Source organism: Lolium perenne, chromosome 3, assembly GCF_019359855.2.
Source record: "Lolium perenne isolate Kyuss_39 chromosome 3, Kyuss_2.0, whole genome shotgun sequence".
NCBI classification, from domain to species: domain Eukaryota; kingdom Viridiplantae; phylum Streptophyta; class Magnoliopsida; order Poales; family Poaceae; genus Lolium; species Lolium perenne.
The window spans coordinates 195,551,212-195,571,243 of record NC_067246.2 but is presented as its reverse complement, the minus strand read 5'-3'; the positions used below and the strand labels follow the sequence as shown (position 1 = coordinate 195,571,243).

Sequence of the window (20,032 nt, the reverse complement as noted above, 5' to 3'; positions counted from 1 at the left end):
TTTTGTCCTTAGAATTTTATGTACACCTGAAAATATGTAGAAGTTTACCCTAGATATATTTTCAGATTTTTTTGAGTTTGGCAATAAAATCTAATCCTATAAACCAAAGTGGATATCCGGAGAGAACTTCCTTTTTAAGACCCAGGCACGAGAGATGAGAGACACAATCATCCATGTCCCTTTCATCAATAATAACCAACTATGTTCCTCTCTCCAAGCATCATCCTTATTCAATTATTACCTGCTTGGAGTACAGTATCACTACTGCGAAAAAGACCATTAGGAGGAGTACTCAATTAGACTTTGCACGTAGCACATACACACACGACACGACGGGCACGTGATTAATTACTAGGTTAACTAAACTAAAGCAGCACCGATCTAGTTCTCGCCTCAAGACAAGAGGAGAAATGCCTTTTTAAAAAGGGCCAAGGCCACACGCCCAGTTCCCACACCAGCTGTACCCACCCAGCCGCTCGCCGCCACGTGGGCCCAGCCCTTTGACCCCCATACGTCAGAGATTCATTCGCGGATTCCTACGCACGACACCCCCCGACAGAGCTCGATATTACGAACAGGTCCCTGGAGAGCCCGCTCCCATATAAGCCTACTCTTCCACTTCGCTCCTCGCTTGTCGTCTCCGTTACCGCTCGCACTGGCCACTGAAAGTACCGTCGGCCCCCTTGTCCCTCTCATGGCGGACTCCTCGAGCTACCCAGCCGAACCCTAATGCCCAGCCGGCGGCGCCGACACGCCCCCGTGCCGTAGCCTCTCCGCCGCGAGCGCCGTTCGGAAGGTAATCGCCAGCTCGCCTGCCATGCGGCCCTAGATCTTACCCCATTTCCCGCCGCTCCTCGGATCCGCTCCGATCTGTTCCTCCGCCGCGCCAGCTCCCCTTGACAAATTTCCTCGCAGATTGTGCAGAGAGAGCAACGCTCGGTCCGGCGAGGAGGAGCTGGAACCGTGTCGCCTCCGGGAGCGAGGCGCCATGGGCGATCTGAAGGAGATGAAGTACAGGCGGAGGGTCGCGCTGGAGGACCGCGCGCAATGCAGCGACCCGAGGGCCGCCGACTGGGGCCTGCTCAAGCAGGACCCCGTGGAGCTGCTGCGCAAGCTGGACGAGCTGCGGGACCAAATCACGCGCTCCTGCCAGGTCGCCGACCAGCCGCCGCCGCGGGAGCACCGCCGGACGGGGCGCCGGGCGGCCTCGCTGATCCCCGACTACCCCGAGCCGCTGCCGCCGCCTCCGCCTATGCCCGGGTACCACCGCTCGCGCTACGGCGCCCGGTACGGGCACGGCTTGCCGTTGCCGCCGAGCCCGTGCGAGCAGCTGTACCCTGATCACGGGGACAGGTACGCGAGGCAGTCAAGTGGGCGGTACCGTCAGCAGTACCCGGGGAGGCAGTGGGAGAACGGTGGGATTGGGCACAGCAGTTCTTACAACCAGTACGCCTGCGCGAGCCCCCAGTATCTGCATGGTGGACACAGGGCTGCGCAGCCAGAAGAGCACATACCCATGGCAAGGTACTTCGCCGGGCAGCATGAGGGCTTCCGATTCGAGAGGTCACCGTCCGTGTCGTCAGATTATGACCAAAGGTCGGTGGCGTCGTCGCTTTACTCACACCGGTCCGTGTCGAAGAAGAGGGACGAGTATTTTAGGAAGAGGGCAAACCATCTCTGCCGGCCAGTGCATGGTGCTGCGCCGTTTGTTGTGTGCGGCTCTTGCTACCATCTGCTGCAGGTGCCTATGGAGAAATGCATGGGGTGGAAACAAACCCGGATGCAGTGCGGGTCTTGCTCCGAGATAATCAGTTTGAAGCGCATGAAAGGAGAAACTATTGCCTTTACACAGTCATCGTCCTTCAGTTTGTCAAAAGCTGAGCAGAGCTCGCATGACCAAATGAGACGAGATTTTGAGCAACAGAATCATGATGATGTCGCTTCTGCGTTCTATAATTTGAACGAGCACAGCAGCATGCAAATCAACATTGATTTCGGTGATGATAATTCAGCTTCTTCCAGCATTAGCCATGACAGGACTGACAGAGAATGTGGCTCAAACAGGAGCATTCAGTCGAGAGCAGATGCTATTTCTCTGTCTCCAGGCAGGTCTGGAGACATTGAGAGCCCAAAGGATATATTGTGTGAAAGAGATGCAGAGTATCAGGTGGAACATTCAGTAGATCGTGCAGTCAACCCATATTCCCCGGTTGTAGAGGACAAACTTGTTGATCCATTGTGCAGCCAAGAACAGCATAGTAATTCTGAGGACCTAGGTGCGGATAATAGATCTGAACTAAATCGCAAAGGGCAATGCAATGCTAATGATCATGATAGTCTTGGCACAGGAAGTGAACAAGAGGTCAATGAAGATGAACATGAACGAAAGAGAAAGGAGGGTCACTGTTGTAGCCTTGATGATGTTAGCGAAATGCACAGGCAGAATAGTACAAAAGATGACACTGATAGTCCTGAGAATGGAAATCAAAAGCATGAGTGGGCAAGCAAAAAAGATGTCACAAGCAGTCCTGAAAGTGAAAGTACGTGCAAGAAATATAACCAGAACAGCAAAGAAGATGAAACAAGCGGCCTGGAAGTTGAGAACACAAGTAGGGAGTTTGATGAGAACAACAAAGATGACTCCTACAGCATCCTTCAACATGCCAACACTGCCCCTGAAGCTGCACTTACAAGTGAGAGATACGAAGAAAATATAATGGAGCAAGATAATGGGAAATTGCATCAACCATGTGTTGAGGATGCCAATGCTCAAACAGAGAGTGGGTCATCAGTTAATGGGCGAACAAATTCTGGTTTCTCTCGTGGTTCTTCTGAGGCTGGGTTAGATGAAGACCAATCCTCAACTGGTAAGAGTGGGGATTCGTCATTTTTTGCTGGTTTCTTGAAGAAGGGCTTCAAGTTTAATCAGTCCATGGAAAGTGTTAAGGTTTCAATTAATGGACATCCAATCTCTGAAAGAGCTCTTAAGAAGGCAGAAAAGAAAGCTGGTCCCGTCGAGCCTGGTTCTTACTGGTGAGTATTTTCTGTACCAGCAATTGAATTGTCGAACAGTTTGCTGCATTTTTTTATTAGTTTGCACTGCATGCCATGGTTCACTTTGTTCATTCTTAACTTTGAGAGAGGTTCTTATTGTTTTCTACAGCTTGCTCAATCATAATTGCTGCTACAGCGAATTATGATGTCCATTAATTATGATTGAGCAAGCTGTAGAAAACAATACAAATCTCTAGATGCTAGAGCAGAAAATGCTCTGGTGGCTATCACAAATACTGTGTTCTAGAAGACTAGCATATCCGTTTGGACTTCTCTTACATGTATTTGACCCATCTCTTACCTTTAGATCTGTGTGCGGATGTGCCTTTGTGTCTGATCTTCTTTTTCCCAAACAAGTTCCCATTTTCATCATTTTTATTTTGATAGCTGGGGTATATATGTTTATTTGTTTGCTGCTAGACATGTTTGTTCTAGAAACTAAAAATCAGCCTAACGGTTGAGCCTAAATAACTTTTGGTTCAACATGTAAATCATACAGATTGCCCTCATATACTGTCTCCCCCCCCCCCCCCCCACTATTGATTGGGGTGAGCAACTCAGCAATAAGAAAGTGAAGGCCTTACTTTGCAATAGCATGTCAATACTGCTGAAAAGTATTCTTCAAAAAGCATGTAATATAAATAAATATATTCAAAAGGAAAGCTTGATGTCAGATGCAATCAATCGGAATAATGCCTTACGTGTAATTAATGAATGATAAATTATTGGTACTTGTCCTTCCTCCCTGTAATAGCGATGGCTTGGTCCATCATTTGTTAATTTCGTCATAACAAACTGAACTCATCCCTGCTAAGTTTGATGTTTCATCTCTCTGGAGGTAATCATGGCAGTAAATCCGCTGTGGTTTTTCTATTTGTATGGAGCACATATCATACTGTTAATGTTATGATTATTATCATGCTAACTGCTGAGCTTCTTACCTTGTAGCTTTGCCTGAAAATAAATGTTATTTACTGTTAGATTTACAATGGACTTTCACCTCCATTTTCCCCTCAACTTTATTCAATCTTTTACTTGGCTTTTGTTTGATTATGCATACTAGAAAGCCACCGATGATCAATGTTACTCCCTCTGGTTCATATTTCTTGTCGCTGACACATTTTAGTTCTAGATACATCCATATTAGCGACAATTAACATGGATCAGAGGAGTAGACAATTTGATCAATGTATTATGTAGCTAATAGTTGCTTTGTTGTTGAATCATGATAGATGCTCTTATATGATTAAACTTCTATTGGTTCAGGAGGATTTCCTTTAAGCCAACATTAACGGTTCTGTTTGTTCTCATACAGGTATGACTGCCGTGCTGGATTTTGGGGTATCATGGGGAGAGAATGTATTGGCATTATTCCTGTAAGATTTAGATTCTCTTGATTTTTCTAACTAAAGAAAGGTGCTTTTATAAGAATTTGGTTCTCATGGTTTTCTATAATTTGCAGTCATTTATTAGAGAATTCAACTATCCAATGTCCAGAGATTGTGCTGGTGGGGATACTGATGTCATTGTCAATGGCAGAGAACTACACCAGAGAGATCTAGAATTGCTTGTAGGTAGAGGGCTTCCACGTATCTCTGGCAAGTCATATACTATTGAGATTTCTGGAAATATTACCGATGAAACTGGAGCGAAGCTGCGCAGTCTTGGCAAACTTGCTCCCACGTAAGTTCCTTTGCATTCTGTGAATGGCTGCACGTCCTTGCTGATCAGATATTTAGGGCATGTTTGGTTGCCCTCCACACAATACCACACTTTTGTGCTTGCGCAACAAGTGTGGCAAGTCACAGTTTTGTGCCAGTCAAATTGATCTCCTGATTTGTGTTTCAAAAGTTGGTTAGCAAGTGTGTCTTGTGTCTATGACATGTGGAGTAAGAGGCTAAGAAAGAGTGGAACAACACAAATCCAAACTATCTTCTTGATTGAAAATATTAGTTAAACACATGAATATACAACCCAGAGTTGTATGACAGATTAGAATAGAGCACCACCAGGCCAAGCACCACAAGCTTCATTTCTGCTCCATCCAAGGAGATATTATTATTGAGTCCATGATATCTATGTGATTGGGTCAGTGATGGTGCATTCCTAGATTGTGCATATAAGAGCCATGTCTTTGGTCTGTTTGTGAGAGGTAGTAGGAGCTAGCTAGAGTAAACCTGCCTTTGTCTAACCATTATCCTCATCCAAACCCATACCCATCATACTTGGGTAGGATATGGATAATATAAATTTACCCATTATAATTTGGGTATGGAGAGGGTAATTAGCCATCTATTCACAAATAATCCATACCCGTTCCAACGTGCGTAGTATCCGCCAAAATGCATGCAGAGTCGTGGGTTGACATCGCTCGCTCCTTTGTGACGCGCATTAACTTCCAACGGCCCTCCTGTGCTGATCACACGGAACCATGCACGTACAGAACTTGCTGCTCGTTGCACAACAACTTTTCTGTGCCGGAGCAAGTTACCATCATGTTCTCCATACCTTATCTATGGGTTTGCCCAAATCCATTGGATAATACCCACTTATTTTCGGTATGGATAATCTAAAATATTATGGGTATGGACAATCTAAAATATTATGGGTATGGGTAACATTGGGTTTGGATTTGGATTAGCCTGTACCCTCCCCAACGGCAGCTATAAGCTAGAGCATTTGGAAGGTGGAGAAACATGTGAACATCTTAGAATTGAGCAATCATACTTTTAAGTGAACATAATTGAAGATGATTCCACATTGTTTGCCATGGATTTTAAGTAACATCCTGAGCCATGAGGGCTCGATGTAACTGAGTAACTCCAAGCTTTCTGTTGGAGACCTAGATTTAGTTCCTAGGAAATGCCGAGTTAGAAGAGAAAGTTCGCTCCTACTTGGAGCACCACTTTAAGCCACATCACACTTTCACAGATGACTGTAAATGATTTTTATCCTAATACAATCCTCCAATCTAAGGATGCCCTTTGCATAATGTCCTTTACTAAAACTCTACTTTAACCGTAAGTTTTCAACTTTATTTTAAAAAGTTACTCCCTCTAATCCAAAAATGTAGGACCATCTAGAGTTTGATGCACAAATTAAGGCTGTTGATGAAATGTGAATGTTACTTTTTCATTCATTTCTACATCTTTCTCCTTTTCCTTCCAAATACTGAAGTAGTTGAGTTATTGCTCAATTCTGGATGAATTTCTGAACGGCTATATTGGGCTGTATGCATCCTTGATGCAGAGGCCGGCGCTAATGAAAGCTTCCATTTTTTAAGAAAAAGAGAGTGGCTAAATATAAGAAATGAGAAAAAGTGCATCAGAAGTGTTGAAAGACTTACATTTTGGATCAAGCTGAAAAAAGCTCAAGGACTTACATAGAGAACTTACGGTTTCCTATATTTCTCAACAATTGCTGTTAAATCTCATCGGTTTAAAATGCCACTCACTATATGATGCAGTCCAGCTATCTCTTTCTATCTCTGAAGTGTAGCAGCCAGCTGCCACATTTCATTCCTCTTATTATTGGCTAGTCCATTACAAGTTTGTGCAATTTTTTTCTTAGGATTTGGATCTAGTAATTTTAGTTATTACTCACATGAGTATTTCTTGATTATATCACTTACAGTATTGTTATCGCATGTACTCACAATTATCACCTTTCTGCTGAACAGAATTGAGAAGCTGAAGCGTGGTTTTGGTATGCACGTCCCTGAAGAATTTAGGTAGCCGGATGTAAAACCGGGTTCCTGCATTGCAAATAATGGGTTCAATCACTTCCCCCGTAGCTACCTCTTGGAGGCCAAATTTGCGATTTCTACTAATACTGACATCGAAGCTTTTTAAGTAGTACTTCAAGTGTTGGTGTGCAGCAGATGCAGTAGTAAAGATCACATGATCTTGTGGTTTTACTATATGATGACCTTGGTTCTGCTAATTCGGTTTCTTTTGCTGAAAGCAATGTAATGAAAATGATTCAATCTGCCAGGCAGCTTAATTCCTCTGCAGCCTGTACATGTTGTTTCTTACGTGTGTTGGTGTCTTGTCGATATATTGTGTCACCACGGGAAGCATTAGATATATGTGCAATTGTCGGCTTGTAAGATATTCGTAGAGCTGTACGTTCTCTAATATATGTGTAAATATGTTACTCTTAGTCCTTGGATCACCTTCTCTCTAGTATCATGGATGTACTGGCAGCACAGGAATTCATAGGAATTTTTGAGGGTTTAATTCTTTGAATCAAATGACGAATCATCACACTGAAAGTTCTTGTTTCCTTGTGCATACATATGTGTTCTGGCAGACAAAAATGTAAGCAAATCTTTTGTTAGAGAAGAAAGTGAAGTCTACCGGCCTGACATATCCAACTACTCCTACATTGTCGCCGCAAGGTTTAGATGGATGTTAGAACTGGCTCTCTTGGTCTGGAGGTTCGTGCACGGATTGCCCAGAATCAACCATTTTTATGCCAGATAAGCCTTTGTCTCCCTGGTGCTTCCTTTCAACATCGCGGTTATCGTCGCAGGCTGGTCTTCACCTAGTGAAATGGTTAGCGTGCTGTCAGGCGATTGGATCGTTCGTCCCAGAAATATTCTTCCTGTTAATATCCACGGCGACAGGTCTCTGAAATTCCTTGTTAACTTGACACACCACGGCGGATTAGATTCCACCTTCGTGTAAAAAATGTTATCGCAAGAGAAAACGGGGTTCGTTTTTTCACAGGCGGACCATCGGTAGCATGCAGTGCGATTCGACTCAAAAGTCGTGTCATTCGTCTTGCCACCCCGCAGCCGGTACATGCTGGTAGGTTGTCTGCGCACACCAAAAAAGATAACGACAGATTTGCGTCAAATTCCATGCGATGGGTCCAGCGTAGTTGAAATACACGGCTCAAGGTGGGATCATAGATCACTCAAACTTGAACCACAATGATCCACCCAAAGTCATGCCAATGCCACTGCTCTTCCAAGTATATAAGGGCATCTCCAACCCCACGAACCAAACGGACGGGTTTGGTCGTTCGATTGTGGTTGTTTGGGTCGACCTCCGAACACGCGGACAAACAATATGTCCGTGGCTTTTTTTGGTTCCCCAACCGTATGTGAGCAAATTATTCCTCTTCCCCATCGAACCATACTACTACTAGTTGGGCAAGAACATGCCGGCGAGCTCTGCCCCGTCCCGTCGAGCCTCGGCCCGGCAGCCTCCATCCCCACCCCCGCCCCGGGACCTCCGCCCCCACCCCGCTACCTCCCGGCGAGCTCCGCCGCGCCACGGGTCGCCAAGGCACGGCGACCTCCGCCCCCGCCATGCCCTGGCGAGCTCCACGCGTTCCCGTCCTGCCACGCCACGCGCGCGCCCGGCCCGGGTCCGCCGCGTCGACCTCGCCCCGGCGAGAGAAGGTCCCGCCCGCGTCGACCTCCGCCACCGCTCGTGCGTGCCCGCCTGTGGCCGACGCAGCCGGTGCCGCCCTCACCCGTGCCCGTGGCCGCGCGTGGCCGACGCGGCGGCGCCCGCCCATGCCTCGCGCGTCCCCGTCCATGCTCGCACTTCGTCGCGCGGCGAGCTCCGCCCACGGCGGCGTCCCGTTCCCGCCGGCCTCCTCCCCTCGGCCGAGCGAGCTCCTCAAGCCGGAGCGCCGCACCGCACGGTGGCGTGGTGGCCCCGGCGGCGAGGCGTGGTGGCCCTTGGAGGCGCGCGGTGGCGTGCAAGCTGCGGCGGCGGCGGCGTGGTGGCCCCGGCGGCGAGGAGCGGCCGGCGCCCGCGCGGCGTGGAGCGACGCGACCGGCGCCGCGCATCCCGGCGTGGAGGAGCGACAGGCCGGCGCCCGCGCGGCGTGGCGGGGCTCCGGGCGCCCTGGGCCGTGGCGCGACGCGGCCGGCGTGGCGGGGCTCTGGGCGCCCTTGGCCGTGGCGCAGGCGCCCCGCGAGCGAGCCCCGCCCGTGGCCGACGCGGCGAGCCCCGCCCGTGCGCGCGCCCGTTGCGGCGAGCGCCGCCCCGCCCGTGCCCGGCCATGGCCGTCCCCGCCCGTGCCCGCTGCGGCCAGCTCCGCCCTGCCCGGCGACCTCCGCCCCACCCACGCCCGCGCCCGTCGCGTCGAGCGCCGACCCCGCCCATGGCCGACGCGGCGAGCCCCGCCCATGACCACGCCCCTGCGCGTCGCCATCGACGAGGTTCGCCGCCGGAGCTCGTTTTGGCAGCGGCAACTTCGAACATGGATGGAAAAAAGTCAGGAGTCAGCGACGGGGTGCGGCCGGCGTGGGCGACGGCGGCATCAGCCCAGGCCAGCCAAAATCCGGTGGTTGTGCCGGTCATCTCCATGGGAAAAAGAAGACAGAGGAGAGAGAAGCTGTGGGCCTGGGTGGATAAAGCGGACGTCCGAAGCTGTCCTGAGCCAGCCGGACAGACGCAAAGTCCGCCCAAATTTAAGTCAGATTTGGGTCGCCCCGGACTTTAATGGCCGTCCGTTTTGCATTTGGGTCTGCGCGTTGGAACGCGTTTTTACCCAAACGGACGAAAGTGGTCTCCGTTTTTGGGTTTGGGTCTCCGCGTTGGAGATGCCCTAAGGTCGACAGTCGCATCAACACTACAGCAGGAGTGTGCCAGGACAACACGTGTACTTCTTGAATGTTATGTCTCACTCAGAACTCCGAAGAAATTCAGTTAGACGCCTCAAAAGTGCTACCATCAGAAAAAGAGGCAATATGAAGATATGTGTTCTTTTCATAAACTAGAGTATTCTGAATTATTTCCCTCCCCCCGTGTCGCACCCCAGGCGACACCGGGGGCGAAAATCCCGCGCCGCCCCTCCTCCTCCCTGGCGACCCTCCTCCACCGCTGCTGCCGGCCTCCGCGCGGCGGTGGCGGTGCCCCCCCCCCCCCCCACTGCCAAATGGTGCCGGGGGTGGCTCCTTCTTCGCCGCGTCATGGACGGCCGCCGGATCTGGCTGGGGCGGGAATGGCGGCTCGCCGGCGTTAGGACGCCGGAGCGGCGGCTCCGGGACCGTGGGGTGGCGGATCCGGGGCAAGAACGCCCCGATCTGGTGGTGAGGCGGGCTGTGGCGGCGGCCCGGCGGATTCGGCGGCGTTCGGGCCGTGTGGGCGGCAGAGCGGCGACGAGCGCGGCCCCGGCCGGCGTGCGGTGCGGGCTTGGGGCTCCGGCGTGCGGCGCGGGGGTGGCCGGGGTGCGCGGTGTGCTGCCTTGTGGGCAGCGGCGCGGGACATTGCTGCGGAGGTGGTCTGCGGAGTGGCGGCCCAGTGTGTGCTCCGGCTGGTTTGGCGGCCGCTGTGGCCGCGAGGGCGGCATGGCGGCTGGACCGGGGAGCTCGCGCTGTTGCGGCTGACGGCTCGGCCTTGGACCCCTGTGTTGGCATCCGTCGAAGCTCCCTCTCTGTGGCGGTTGGCGGCGCCCGTGGAACTCTTCTCGGCGAGCTTGGTAGGCAACGTTGGTGCGGCTCGGCTCTTCAGCCCCGCGTGGCGCGGGTGGTGGCAGCGAGGCTTGCGGGCTCCTTGGTCTGGTTGTGGTGGCGGTGGTGGCTTGTGTGCGGCGGTGTCGCCGCTTCTGCGCATGAGGTGTGTCTGTGGAGTGCGGGATGGCAGCGGTTTCGGTCTTCGTCTCGCTGTCCGGCCGCGTGAGGCCGTGGTGGCTCGTTTGCTCTGGGCGAAAGCCTGACCGCGCGGCGTCTGCGGATGTCGCCATCCTTCTTGGAGGGCGGTCGTGGAGCTTTACGACCTTCGCTGCCTCGGGTTCACATCTTCGGGCGAAAGCCTAGATCCCGCGGGATCGGACGACGGCATCGATCCTTCGTCGTGCCCCCTCTTGAGGGCGTCGTCTTGAAGTTGATGATCCCCTTCGCGCCCTCCTGCGCCTCGACACACATGGCATCTGGGTTGGCAGGAGGTCAACCGGAGATGCGGGTCTTCCGGGTGGAGACTTGAGAGGCAACGACGATGGTGGTGACCAAGGTCTGGTTGCGGCAAGGTCATGTTAGTCGGCTCCGTTCTGGCGTGTTCGAATGTCTTTGCGGTGGTCTCTTCTTGATGTGAAGTCGAAGCCACCCTCGGGCGGTGTACGATGACCTTCGAGGGGCGGTTCGGTGAAGGTCCTATTCGACGCTTGTCCTGCGCATCTCCTCTCCGAGGCTCATTGCCAGAAGCGAAGCTGCCAGTCTCTCTTCGAGGAGTCACCTGTTTGGCATAGGCCAGCTTGAGCTTCTTAGCTTTTGTGGGTAGCCAGGATGGTTGGGTGCGTGGTCTTGGGTGTGCTTTGGCACTGTTGTTGTTGGTTTTTGCCCGCTTTCTCCTAAAAATCGGGAACCTTCTTCTTAATGAATGAATGAGGCAAAGCTTTTGCCTCCGTTTAAAAAATAAATAAACTAGAGTATGAATTATTTAAAACTCGAAGAGGGGGTTGACAAAACTCAAGCTCCGGTCTCTTTCATCTGCGGCCGCGGAGTGAGCTCTCCGCATAACTTCTAAGCTGTGTTATTGAATTTGGAGTCTGCCAAGCTGAAATTGTAGTAATTTTGCTAGGGTATGTGGATACTCCACCGCCACTTTTCACATGTCCCAAATAATCCCACCGCAAAAACACACCTAGAGTACAGTAGTCAAGTGAGATGTGTATTTGCATATCAGGAATGTAGACTAAAATGTCATTAAAGAACACCAATACAAACTTTCTCAAATAATGTTGAAACAATGTGATCCTTGACTGCTTGAAAGGTTCCAGGCAGGAGCGGAAGCTTAGTTGAAACAAAACCGGGCTATAGCCCGCCCAACTTTAGAGATCTTCTGCCTATATATTGGTAAATTTAGCCAGCCCATTTTAGTCACCGCTCAACTTTTTCGGGCAAACTCCGCTAAGTTCCAGGTGCATTGGATAGTTCAAATGTCATCACTGGAAATTCATAGTGGCCACAATGGATGCGTTTGATAGCTTGGGTGGACCTTTTTTTTTGCATGGGTGGAGAAATAAAATGGCATTTTGGTTATCTGGGCTCACTCGCGTTGTTGCATCGCACGATTCTTTAAGTAGTGTTTTGTCAGAAGAACGCCCAAATCAGCAGTATCTCCAGGGTCTGTCCCGTTCTTTTCACTGCACGTGGAGTTGCTTGTGCTCACTCTCCCTTACATTACTCCACACACTTTCTCTTCAAATCAATACAACCATACTCCGAATCAAAATAAGTTGTATATGAAAAAGATGTGTGTCGATGATACTGAATCAATTTCCACAATCGGTTTCAAGTTTCGTCAGTCGTAAATCATCAATTTTGTGATGAAGTTTTAAGAGAATTTTGCTAAATTCGTCGCACACGTTCAACCGTTTGAAATTTTCTTTGAGGAGTAGGTTCACCTTACCATTCCGCATGACTTTCATGTTGACAGGTTTTTGTTTCGGTGTAAATACACTGATAGATAAATGACTCACAATTATACTATAATGTGTAGGTATGTGTGAGTAAGGTTTGGAGTACTTTTTCTCAATTTCTCGCTTGCCATTTTCATGGCGGCGACGTAGTGATGATAGGTGACAAGTGAGAGGTGATAATCCATGGTGGTGGCGACATGGTGATGTTCGTCTTCATGGTCGGCGATGTGGTGATGCTTATGATCGGCGGTGTTATGGTGGTATTCACCTTCGTGGTCAGCGACATGGTGATGCTTGTGACGGGCGTGAACGGCGGTGTCATGGTGTTGTTCGTCTTCGTGTTCGGTGACGTGGTTATGCCTGTGACCTGCGTGACCGGCGGTGTCATGGTGGTGTTCGGCGACGTCGTCGGCGACATGGTAATGCGTATGACGGGCATGAACGACGGTGTTATGGTGTTGTTTGTCTTCATGTTCGGCGACGTGATGATGAAGGAGATATGCCCTAGAGGCAATAATAAAGTGGTTATTATATATCTTTATGTTTATGATAAATGTTTATATACCATGCTATAATTGTATTAACCGAAACATTGATACATGTGTGATATGTAAACAACAAAGAGTCCCTAGTATACCTCTTAACTAGCTTGTTGATTAATGGATGATTAGTTTCATAATCATGAACATTTTATGTTATTAATAACAAGGTTATATCATTGTATGAATGATGTAATGGACACACCCAATTAAGCGTAGCATAAGATCTCGTCATTAAGTTATTTGCTATAAGCTTTCGATACATAGTTACCTAGTCCTTATGACCATGAGATCATGTAAATCACTTATACCGGAAAGGTACTTTGATTACATCAAACGCCACTGCGTAAATGGGTGGTTATAAAGGTGGGATTAAGTATCCGGAAAGTATGAGTTGAGACATATGGATCAACAGTGGGATTTGTCCATCCCGATGACGGATAGATATACTCTGGGCCCTCTCGGTGGAATGTCGTCTAATGTCTTGCAAGCATATGAATAAGTTCATAAGAGACCACATACCACGGTACGAGTAAAGAGTAATTGTCAGGAGACGAGGTTGAACAAGGTATAGAGTGATACCGATGATCAAACCTCGGACAAGTAAAATATCGCGTGACAAAGGGAATTGGTATCGTATGTGAATGGTTCATTCGATCACTAAAGTCATCGTTGAATATGTGGGATCCATTATGGATCTCCAGATCCCGCTATTGGTTATTGGTCGGAGTGAGTACTCAACCATGTCCGCATAGTTCGCGAACCGTAGGGTGACACACTTAAGGTTGGATGTTGAAATGGTAGAACTTGAATATGGAATGGAGTTCGAATATTTGTTCGGAGTCCCGGATGAGATCCCGGACATCACGAGGAGTTCCGGAATGGTCCGGAGAATAAGATTCATATATAGGAAGTCATTTTATAAGATTTAAAATGATCCAGAAGGTTCTATGGAAGGTTCTAGAAGGTTCTAGAAAAGTCCGAAAGAAACCACTTTGGAAGGCGGAGTCCCAAAGGGACTCCACCACCATGGCCGGCCAACCCTAGGAGGGGGGAGTCCACCTTGGTCTCCACCAAGGGGGCCGGCCACCCCCCCACATGGAAGGGGGGAATCCCAACCCAAGTGGGATTCCCACCTTGGGTAGGTTTCCCTATCACATGGAAGGTTTTGGGTTCGGGTCTTATTCGAAGACTTGTAGTCCAACACTTGGGCTTCCACCTATATAATGAGGGGCCATGGGGAGGGGGCCGGCCACCCCAAGACCACAAGGTGGCCGCACCCCCTAGTGGCCGGCGCCCCCCTCTCCCAAACCCTAGCGGCCCTCTCTCCTCCACCACATGCCGCACGCTTAGCGAAGCTCCGCCGGTTTTCTCCACCACCACCGACACCACGCCGTCGTGCTGCCGGATTCAAGAGGAGCTACTACTTCCGCTGCCCGCTGGAACGGGGAGGTGGACGTCGTCTTCATCAACAACCGAACGTGTGACCGAGTACGGAGGTGCTGCCCGTTCGTGGCGCCGTGATCAAGATCTTCTACGCGCTTTTGCAAGCGGCAAGTGAACGTCTACCGCAGCAACAAGAGCCTCATCTTGTAGGCTTTGGAATCTCTTCAAGGGTGAGACTCAATAATCCCCTCGTTGCTACCGTCTTCTAGATTGCATCTTGGCTTGGATTGCGTGTTCGCGGTAGGAAATTTTTTGTTTTCTATGCAACGAATCCCTACAGTGGTATCAGAGCCGTGTCTATGCATAGATGGTTGCACGAGTAGAACACAATGGTTTTGTGGGCGTTGATGCTCTTGTTATCTTTAGTTTGAGTACTTTGCATCTTTGTGGCATAGTGGGATGAAGCGGCTCGGACTAACTTTACATGACCACATTCATGAGACTTGTTCCTCGTTCGACATGCAACTTGTATTGCATAAGAGGCTTTGCGGGTGTCTGTCTCTCCTACTATAGTGAAGATTCAATTTACTCTTCTATTGACAACATTAGTATCAACGTTGTGGTTCATGTTCGTAGGTAGATTAGATCTCTCTCGAAAACCCTAAACCACGTAAAATATGCAAACCAAATTAGAGACGTCTAACTTGTTTTTGCAGGGTTTGGTGATGTGATATGGCCATAATGTGATGATGAATATGTATGAGATGATCATTATCGTATTGTGGCAACCGGCAGGAGCCTTATGGTTGTCTTTAAATTTCATGTTGAGTAGTATTTCAAAGTAGTTGTAATAGTTGCTACATGGAGGACAATCATGAAGACGGCGCCATTGACCTTGACGCTACTCCGACGATGATGGAGATCATGCCCGAAGATGATGGAGATCATGTCCTTGCTTTGGAGATGAAGATCAAAGGCGCAAAGACAAAAGGGCCATATCATATCACATATGAACTGCATGTGATGTTAATCCTTTTATGCATCTTATTTTGCTTAGATCGCGACGGTAGCATTATAAGATGATCCCTCACTAAAATCTCAAGATAATAAAGTGTTCATCCTTAGTAGCACCGTTGCCAAGACTTGTCGTTTCGAAGCATCTCGTGATGATCGGGTGTGATAGAATCAACAAGTGCATACAACGGGTGCAAGACAGTTTTGCACATGCGGATACTAAGGTGGCCTTGACGAGCCTAGCATGTACAGACATGGTCTCGGAACACGTGATACCGAAAGGTAGAGCATGAATCATATGGTTGATATGATGAACACTTTGAGTGTTCGCCATTGAAATCACACCTTGTCTCGTGATGATCGGACTTAGGTGCGGTGGATTTGGTTCGTGTGATCACTAAGACAATGCGAGGGATATTGTTTTGAGTGGGAGTTCACCTAGATTTTTAATTATGTTGAATTAAAATTTGAACTCAATTTGTCATAAACTTAGTCTAAACTTTTGCAAATATATGTTGTAGAGATGGCGTCCCCAATCAATTTTAACCAGTTCCTAGAGAAAGAAAAGCTTAAGAGCAACGGTAGCAACTTCACCGACTGGTTCCGTCATGTGAGGATCTTCCTCGCTGGCGAAAATCTGCAATTTGTGCTTGATGCACCGCTAGGTGACCCTCCTGCAGAAACTGAAACCGATGAAGTAAAGAATGTTTACGCGACTCGGAAAACTCGGTACTCTCAAGTTCAGTGTGCCCTCCTGTGCAGTCTGGAAGCCGATCTTCATAAACGTTTTGAGCACCACGATCCTCATGAGTTGGTCAATGAGCTGAAAGCTATATTTGAGACTCATGCGGCCGTGGAATGCTATGAAGCATCGAAACACTTCTTCAGCTGTATGATGGAAGAAGGCAGCTCCGTTAGTGAGCACATGCTCGTTATGACCGGGCATGCGAAGAAACTCAGTGACTTGGGAATAGTGATTCCTAATAGACTGGGGATTAATCGTGTCCTTCAGTCACTGCCACCAAGTTACAAGAACTTTGTGATGAACTACAATATGCAGAACATGAACAAGGAGTTGCCTGAACTCTTTGGCATGCTAAAAGCTGCTGAGATTGAGATCAAGAAAGAGCACCAAGTGTTGATGGTCAACAAGACCACCAGTTTCAAAAAACAGGGCAAGTCTAAGGGAAAATTCAAGAAGGGTGGCAAGAAAGCTGCCACGCCTCCTATGAAACCTAAGAAAGGCCCTAAGCCTGATGCTGAGTGCTATTACTGCAAGGAGAAGGGACACTGGAAGCGTAATTGCTCCAAGTATCGGGCTGATCTAAAGAGCGGCCTTGTCAAGAAGAAGAAAGAAGGTATATCTGATATACATGTTATAGATGTTTATCTCACTGGTTCTCATTCTAGTACCTGGGTATTTGATACTGGTTCGGTTGCTCATATTTGTAACTCGAAACAGGAACTAAAGAATAAACGAAGACTACTGAAAGATGAAGTGACCATGCGCGTTGGAAACGGATCCAAAGTCGATGTGATCGCTGTCGGCACACTTCCTCTACATCTACCTTCGGGATTAGTTTTAAGCCTAAATAATTGTTATTTTGTACCCGCGTTGAGCATGAACATTATATCTGGATCTTGTTTAATGCAAGACGGTTATTCATTCAAGTCTGAGAATAATGGTTGTTCTATTTTTATGAATAATATCTTTTATGGTCGAGCACCTGAAAAGAATGGCTTATTTCTATTAGATCTCGATAGTAGTGATACATATATACATAACATTGATGCTAAGCGAATTAAATTGAATGATAATTCTACTTATATGTGGCACTGTCGTCTTGGTCATATTGGAGTGAAACGCATGAAGAAACTCCATACCGATGGATTACTTGAATCACTTGACTTTGAGTCACTTGATAGATGCGAAGCATGTCTAATGGGAAAAATGACTAAGACTCCATTTTCTGGTATGATGGAGCGAGCTACTGACTTATTGGAAATCATACATACCGATGTGTGCGGACCAATGAGCATAGCATCGCGCGGTGGTTATCGTTATGTTCTAACCTTCACAGATGATCTGAGTAGATATGGGTATATCTATTTCATGAAACATAAATCCGAAACTTTCGAGAAGTTTAAGGAATTCCAAAGTGAAGTAGAAAATCAACGTAACAAGAAGATTAAATTTCTACGATCTGATCGTGGAGGTGAATATCTGAGTTATGAGTTGGCATGCATTTAAAGAAATGCGGAATACTTTCACAACTGACACCGCCGGGAACACCACAACGAAACGGTGTGTCCGAACATCGTAATCGAACTCTCTTAGATATGGTTCGTTCTACGATGTCTCTTACTGATTTGTGATAACCCACAAGTACAGGGGATCGCGGCAGTCTTCGAGGGAAGTAAAACCCAAATTTATTGATTCGACACAAGGGGAGGTAAAGAATACTTATAAGCCTTAACAACTGAGTTGTCAATTCAGCTGCACCTGGAAAAGCACTAGTAACAGGGGTGATGTGAAAGTAGCAGTAATATGAGAGCAATAGTAATAGTAACACAGCAGGAATATCCGTAACACAGGAGCAATGGCACCAGAAAATAGTTGATACTACTTCCAATGACATATAGAACGAGTATATGATGATGAGAGATGGACCGGGGTTCCCAACGATCTACACTAGTGGTAACTCTCCAATAAGTGACAAGTGTTGGGTGAACAAATTACAGTTGGGCAATTGATAGGATTGATAAAGCATTAAGAAAGAACATCAATTCATTAATCATGTAGGCATGTTTTCCATATATAGTCGTACGTGCTCGCAATGAGAAACTTGCACAACATCTTTTGTCCTACCAGCCGGTGGCAGCCGGGCCTCAAGGGAATCTACTGGATATTAAGGTACTCCTTTTAATAGAGTACCGAAGCAAAGCATTAACACTCCGTGAAAACATGTGTCCCTCACATCACCGCCATCCCCTCCGGTTGTCCCGATTCTTGTCACTTCGGGGCCTTTGGTTCCGGACAGTGACATGTGCATACAACTTGTAGATACAATCTAAGCAATAATATAGAGCTTAAATCTAAGATCATGCCACTCAATCATAATGTATCAACCCTAGTGACAAGCATTAAGCATAACAAGATTGCAGCAACAATAACTTCACAAACTTTATAGATAGACTAATCATAATGTATCATCCATCGGATCCCAACAAACACAACACCGATTACATCATATGGATCTCAATCATGTAAGGCAGCTCATGAGATCATTGTATTGAAGTACATGGGATAGAGAGTACCAACTAGCTACTGCTAGAACCCGTAGTCCATGGGGGAACTACTCACGGAGCATGATGGAGGCGGTGGCGTTGATGGAGATGGCTTCCGGGGGCACTTCCCCGTCCCGGCAGGGTGCCGGAACAGAGACTTCTGTCCCCCGAATTGGAGTTTCGCGATGGCGGCGGAGCCCCTGGAGTCTTTCTGGAGTTTCGTCGATTCGTCCCGAGTTTTTAGGTCGAAAGGGCTTATATAGGAGAAGAGGCGGCGCAGGAGGGCGCCTGAGGCCTCCTCCCCATAGGCCTGCGCGGCCAGGGTGGAGCCCACGTGGCCCACATGTGTGGTGGCCCCCTGGCTCTCCTCCGACTCCCCTTCGGTGTTCTGGAGCCTTCAGAGAAAAATAAGATCTTTGGCGTTGATTTCGTCCAATTCCGAGAATATTGCCCGAACAGCCTTTCTGGAACCAAAAATAGCAGAAAACAGGAACTGGCACTGTCGCATCTTGTTAATAGGTTAGTTCCGGAAAACGCATAAAAACATTATAAAGTTCGAGCAAAACATGTAAGTATTGTCATAAAACAAGCATGGAACATAAGAAATTATGGATACGTTGGAGACGTATCAGCATCCCCAAGCTTAGTTCCTACTCGTCCTCGAGTAGGTAAACGATAAAAAGAATAATTTCTGTAGTGACATGCTACTTACATAACCTTGATCATACTATTACAAAGCATATGAAATGAATGAAGTGACTCAAGGCAATAATCTATAGTTGCTAACAAATAGATAACATATAGCAAAACTTTTCATGAAGAGTACTTTCAAGACAAGCATCAAAAGTCTTGCACAAGAGTTAACTCATAAAGCAATAGATTCAAAGTAAAGGCATCGAAGCAACACAAAGGAAGATATAAGTTTCAGCGATTGCTTTCAACTTGTAACATGCATATCTCATGGATAATTGTCAACATAAAGTAATATGATGAATGCAAATAAGCAAGTATGTAAGAATCAATGCACAGTTGACACAAGTGTTTGCTTCTAAGATGGAAGGAAGTAGGTAAACTGACTCAACATAAAGTAAAAGAAAGGCCCTTCGCAGAGGGAAACATTGATTGCTATATTTGTGCTAGAGCTTTGGTTTTGAAAGCATAAAGAGAGCATAAAAGTAAAGTTTTTAGAGGTGTTTGTTGTTGTCAACGAATGGTAGTGGGCACTCTAACCCCCTCGCCAGACAAACCTTCAAAGAGCGGCTCCCATTTTATTTTATTTTTGGGTGGCACTCCTTCCAACCTTTCTTTCACAAACCATGGCTAACCGAATCCTCGGGTGCCTGCCAACAATCTCATACCATGAAGGAGTG

At 47.9% G+C, this 20,032-nt stretch overlaps 1 protein-coding gene across 1 annotated transcript; it reads left to right on the top strand.

The window, feature by feature from the left end:
* The first annotated feature begins 622 nt into the window (after positions 1-622).
* Positions 623-7,215, top strand: LOC127342988 (uncharacterized). Its single transcript, XM_051369053.2, has 5 exons — positions 623-796; positions 916-3,033; positions 4,370-4,430; positions 4,517-4,737; positions 6,734-7,215. Exons 2-5 carry the CDS (start codon positions 989-991, stop codon positions 6,786-6,788), a joined length of 2,382 nt encoding a protein of 793 aa, XP_051225013.1. The 5' UTR covers positions 623-796; positions 916-988; the 3' UTR covers positions 6,789-7,215.
* Positions 7,216-20,032: the final 12,817 nt, after the last annotated feature.